This window comes from Haliotis rufescens, unplaced genomic scaffold, assembly GCF_023055435.1.
Source record: "Haliotis rufescens isolate VD_foot unplaced genomic scaffold, xgHalRufe1.0.p SCAF_63, whole genome shotgun sequence".
NCBI classification, from domain to species: domain Eukaryota; kingdom Metazoa; phylum Mollusca; class Gastropoda; order Lepetellida; family Haliotidae; genus Haliotis; species Haliotis rufescens.
Genome location: NW_025964354.1, coordinates 2081453 through 2087452, shown reverse-complemented (window position 1 = coordinate 2087452; position 6000 = coordinate 2081453). Strand labels below are relative to the sequence as shown.

At 38.2% G+C, this 6000-nt stretch overlaps 2 protein-coding genes across 2 annotated transcripts in view; both read right to left on the bottom strand.

Moving 5' to 3' along the window:
- Window positions 1-1726: 1726 nt before the first annotated feature.
- The window catches only part of LOC124150176 (hemicentin-2-like), a 17819-nt gene continuing 13545 nt past the window's right edge, over window positions 1727-6000 (bottom strand). Inside the window, exons 10-11 of the mRNA XM_048386961.1 lie at window positions 3550-3614; window positions 1727-2843 (exon numbers count right to left, since the gene is read on the bottom strand). Coding sequence (XP_048242918.1) covers window positions 2713-2843; window positions 3550-3614 — 196 coding nt within the window. The 3' untranslated portion in view covers window positions 1727-2712. The remainder of the gene's footprint in view (window positions 2844-3549; window positions 3615-6000) is intronic.
- Window positions 5529-6000, bottom strand: part of LOC124150180 (contactin-4-like) — a 24283-nt gene continuing 23811 nt past the window's right edge. The window contains exon 4 of the mRNA XM_048386966.1: window positions 5529-5645. The gene's annotated coding sequence lies outside the window, so the exon portion shown is untranslated. The remainder of the gene's footprint in view (window positions 5646-6000) is intronic.

Genomic DNA, 6000 nt, shown 5'->3' with positions numbered 1-6000 from the left:
TGATCCTCTCTTTCGACGAGCGCAAACATTATTGTGGAAAGTTCAATACTCACAGTTGAATTTATTTGCTTCATTGTATGACAATGTTGACTGAAATAGTTATTGTTAAGCAAAAGTGTCTTGATACGACTCAAATAAACATAAATCATGACACATTAGTTTGTTTCATGTTGATGAAATGATTGTTTAACCAAGGAGGGTTGAGTGAAAATTTGATCTTGTATGTACATTTTTCAAAACAGACTATTGTAAAATCTTCAGTTGAATGGACATCACAATCAAATGACATCAATACTCTCTGCTACTGAAGATGGTTAACTGTATTTTCAACACTCAAGACAGTAGTTAATTATTACTGTTTACAAAATGTAAAAGTTGGAAGAATGATTTTGGATGATAAATAAAATCTCACCCACCTGGGGGGCGGTCGGGTAGCCTAGTGGTTAAAGCGTTCACTCGTCACGCCGAAGACCCGAGTTCGATTCCCGACATGGGTACAATGTGTGAAGCCCATTTCTGGTGTCCCCCGCCGTGATATTGCTGGAATATTGCTAAAAGCGGCGTAAAACCGAACTCACTCACTCACTCACCCACCTGTCTTTACCATCACTCAATTCTGGAATTTTACACTTTAAAGACCTGTGTTGATATATTTGATGTCAAAAGACACTCCGGTGAGATTCTTAATGTTTCCAGTCTTGGGGGAATGTTATGTAATGATACTGGAAAATATATGTTATATTTGTACATATACATGTATATGTTATTTATCGATATGTATAATCACTGGGTGAATGGTTAATAATGTGATAAATTCTGATTCTGTTCTGTGCATAGATGATCTGGAAACCTGTAGATACTATTTAAATAATTATATTGAAATCTATTTAATATATTCTGTGTGTTTTTCATAATGAACATAATGAACTCAATGGATCTATTGTCTCATACCATGACTGTGATTTTGGATGATAAATACCTCCTGTCTTTATCATCGCTCAAGCCTTGGAATTTTTTCTCTTGTAAGAATTGTGTTGATATATTTGATATCAGAGACACTTCCGTGAAATTCTTTATGTTTCCAGCTTTGGGGCTGGAGAATTTGTACATGTATAAGTCATTCATCATTGCTGGAATATAGCTGAAAGTGGCATAAAAACATAACACTCACTTTCCCTGAAGAATAAAGAATGATAAATAACCAGCTGTTAAAACTGCGACCGTTGCCAAACAAAGGGGAGATGAAATGGGGTTTGAAAAGACTTTCATTATCATTGCACTGCAAAGCGACGTGGATGTATGTGTATGTGTCGCTGCTTGTACGAGTCTAGACTTATGCCAGTTATACAGTAATGGTGTGTAGAGATACCCAACTCAGACAAATTGTACTGTATCTCCTTAATGCCGAGTGCCAGGCAGGGTAACAACAAGAACTATCATTTTATTATCTTTTGATACCCCTGACATTCCGCTTGACGATGCAGGCAATCACGGAAACAACAGTTTTCTCCAGAAGATACACACAGTGCTTATTGCATTTTGGGGAAAAACCCATGTCATCACTGTCAGCAATGATGTTTCCAATGGTGGGAAACATTTGGATCGTGGCATAGGCTCTGTGAGTTGATTGTCACAGCTTGTGTCAGGTATTATCATAATCTTCTTGTCGCAACAGCTAACGGATATCAAGAGGCTCCAAATGAAAGAAGTAAGACTGATAATAATGTACATTTTCAAAATCATATTTATATTTTGAGCGTATACAGTTTGTTGAACAATTGTTTAGCTGAGTGAGTTAGCTAACAGTGCTTTGGTGAGTATTATTATCAGAGCTAGTCATCTCTGGTGAAACTCACGAGCATGGGTATAATGCTGACAAACCTAGAATTATAAAGAGGGCGAATCTGGTATTCGAACCGTAGCTCCCATTTTTATGGTACTCCCAAGAAATGCAGATTTACATCGAATACTGAGTGACGATTGGGTAGTGCTGCCCCTCAATATCATAACGATAATTCCGCACACAAGATTGGAAAATAAGCTAGCGCTTCAAACGTACGTCAAGTCTACTATGAGGCTTCATGTGTATACTATGTCGTGGCATGTGTGTTTGTGAAACCCGCCGTATTGTTCCCTACTGCACAGCGCTTTAGTGACTACAGCTATATCTAACCATCCTCAGAGAATACATAATCTCTCTTAACCTGTCTTTAAAAATATGTATATGTATATACATGTAAATATCTATAAGCTTCTAAAAATAAGATTGCTTTGGGGAAACAATGTACATCTCTGAAATCAAATATAGTTTAAGAAAAAGCCGTGTGTGTGTGCAGTTTGGTTGCTTAGCGATTGTAGCTCGTATTGGGTAATAAGTTTAACGCATCTGTGTAGGAATTCTTCAGTTATAAATGGCGTTAACGCTTGGTGTGGGAGGAAAACTGATTTGATGAAACCCACGAGCACTGGTACAGTGCGGAAAAGCTACGAAGGGTATCCACAACGGATCTGAGATACACACGATCACGGGTGTCTGGCACACCTAAGGGACGTAACTCGGCACTTCGAATGATTGCGTCTCAGACGCTTTCAAATAGAAAGATAGAGCCAACCCACTGATGTAAGCCAAGACCTCATGGAAGACGTATAATGAGACATATTGAATGTGCTGCTTTGTCATTCGTTCACTGTACTCTGTTTTGATGATTGCAGTTAGGTCTCATCATCAGCAGACACCGCCATGTTCACGTACTGTTTCTCTAGTTTCTCGTAAGCTGGTGCTTCTGTTGGCGTGTCCCTGTTTGATGTGAGGGCGTCGTAAGTGTTGACAGATGTCCCCGCACCTGTAATGGTATTATTACACATCATCCTGTGGTCGCCCAAAGTACAAACCATGCACAGTAAACCTATTTGTGACAAGATTGAGCTCGCAATAAACAATAATGGTGTTTATCCTCCTTGTGACCTCAATATTTCATGAAACAAGGACATACGATATGCATGGAACTGAAACAATCGACGATAACCAGGTGGAAACATCCGCGTTCTCAGCAGCCCCTTGTATTTGAAACCATACATCAATAAGTATCTTGACAGTCGAGTCAGATTCTCTGTGGTAACTGGAACTTGTGAACCCTTACTTTTTAAATAAGTATGCTAACTGGAAATATCAGACACCAAGGAAGATATGCATCACAAATACAAATAATTATAATGAGATAAACTTTTACAACCTTTTTTTCGTGAAATCCAAATTATAAGGACAACAATTGGATATATACCTCCTTTCTTTATGTACCTGAAATTAAGCCATTTCATTTGCCAAGGAGCGGTCACGTGTCATTCGACAGAAGCGACCCAAAGCCTATTTTGAATGTGCCTTTGTCGCTTTCTTATATAATAAACAATTATATTTTATGCCACTACATGTTTTATGAACCCGAACAAAACAACATCCACCGTGGTCTTCTTCCACAGTCAATATTGTGTTTTTTTCGGGTCCAGTAAACAAGAATGTGACTTATGTCCAGTCTATAATCCTTGTTTTACCTGACTGACGATGTTGCTGGCGACTGTGCTGAGTTGTCACGGTAGATGCAGCTACCTCATGATATCTGTATAGAAACAGTAGCGTCACATAGCAGGACATTCTATTGTGTGTGTCCATATAACATGAATTAACTTTCCTCTGTGAATTACGTTTTATCACAAATGATATAGTCTACCCTGATACAGTAATAACAGGGTACAATGAACTACACATCTGTTTCGCTTTCAATTCAGCATCAACATGTTTAAGTACTCACTTATTTTAAGTATAGCAAGAGCCAAAAGTACTTACACAGATTCCTCTTCCTTCTGCCTCGACGGATCTGGAAACACAGATCTCCCACACTGTAACAGCTTGTACCCGTGTCATGTTCGTAACAATTATTGCGTGATCAAATCATCCCAGTCATCAATAGTGTATCAATAGTGTGGTGCATGTGTGGTTACATTTTCTGTTTCATATCATTCTAACCACTCCTTACAAAAGGATGAAATATATAGGCCAACTCAAAATACAGGTATAATTAGTACATTGTAAAGAAATCGTTTGAGTAATGAAATACAGACTTAGATATATGTGCATTTCAACTGGTCAGCAACAAAACTAGTATTGTATGTGTACAATGCTTATTTTGTCAAATAAAAGAATGAACTTGTCCTTAACTGACAAATTTCATTTCGATCCAACATTATATTACAATAAGGTGCATTTAATTTAACACAAGTAAATAATTGTTTTAATGGAATATCCCATCAAACCACGTCAGTGAAATTAGATGAGCATATGGTGACCAATTATTACATGGATAGAAACCCAAGCGACACTATCACTATTGGTGTCAAGTTGTTTCTACATGAGTTGCCAAATGTGTGCAGACACAGTTATTAACTCTAAGCGAGGACTGATTTTACTGCAAGTCTCGCCCATGAGAAATGCTGTATGGATGTTATCTTAACCACAGAAGTTGCCTGAAAAAACATTCCCCAACGTCACAGCTTCAGACATCTTCCATCCTCTTCCTGATCACCTTCCAGCTATTTCTCCAAAGAGATCTTGTGTTCAGTTGACCATCCCATCCTCATTTGTTGTTGGTGCTAGATCTTGAAGAATATTCTTGGTTGGCAGTATAAAAGTAATGTGAGCCGATAGTTCGGTATCTTGTGTGCATTCAAACATTGACTGTATTTTTTCCGGTTCATTGAGGTATGAATCAAAAAACCGATGTACAAACTGTATAAATCTGTGTCCTGTCATGGTGTACATCCTGTTATGGTAAAGTCCATCTCACACATTTTCTGGTGTAGTACATTCCTTTTCAGTTTGTACGTCTTGAACACCACATGACTGCAGTTAGGGGAGTGATGAAATTGGTTGAACTTTATACGAAGTGGTCCACTTATTGTCCATACTTTGTCGCAAATACCTGGTATATTGCTGATGCGTCTTAAAGAACCTGTCCACTCACTCACTAATAATGCAAGAGTTATGTCATAATGACAAGCCGATACCAATATCAGGCTGGTACCCTAGTATCCATTTTCAAATATCACAAACATGTTAAACATGGTATCAGGATTAGGTCTCTGACTTTGTCAAACTGGTATCTCTTTCTCAGTTAAAGTTCTTTGGAGTTGGGCTTCACTTTCATCATCATCCACGTCTTAGGTTCTTACCCTCCTATTACCATGCATCGTTTATAGCTTTAGTGTTGATGTGGTAGATTTAGACGAATGCTCACATTATGTACAGCTGTAGAATGAACTTGCCACGAACACTACTGATGCGCTTCCTCAGACAACCTTCAACAGCATTGTTAAGCAACATCAGCAACATAGTTTTGTTCATGTTGTGTGTTTGCTCATATTTCGAGAGTCGTCTGAGTGAACTGTCATTCGTATCATGTGGCAATATAAACTGAGCTAGTGCTTTGTCTCAGGGAAACGTGTATCTCCTATCCTGATAAGCCATGTATACATACCATTCCTTAGTGACAGTCGCTTCTTTCTGCAGATACAAACTACGGCCAGGCACACTGCTGCAGCAGCTACTGAAACAGCAAGGCCAACGCCCACACCTGCCCCGAACGATAGCTCACCTGAACACAGAGAAAGGGATGTTAGTTTAGATAGCTTCATCTTTCGAAACAAGGTCAAATTTTAGAAGCATCCATGCCTATCGTAAGTAATAGTAATAGTGTGAATTACACACAGAGGAAATTGAATGGTGAACGTCCAGGTAAGAGCAATAAAATATTTTCACTTTGTCTATCTGATCTTGACGTGCATCATATTGTACCTGCGTCATTGTATCATCAAACCATGGAAGGAAATGAAAACTTCAACAACGATTAATGCGTAATGAAGTTTGATAATCATCTTTCTACGATCTCTGAAACATTAAGGATATGTTTATTGAAAAAAAAGTTAAAAAGTTATAAAAGTGAGCACAAA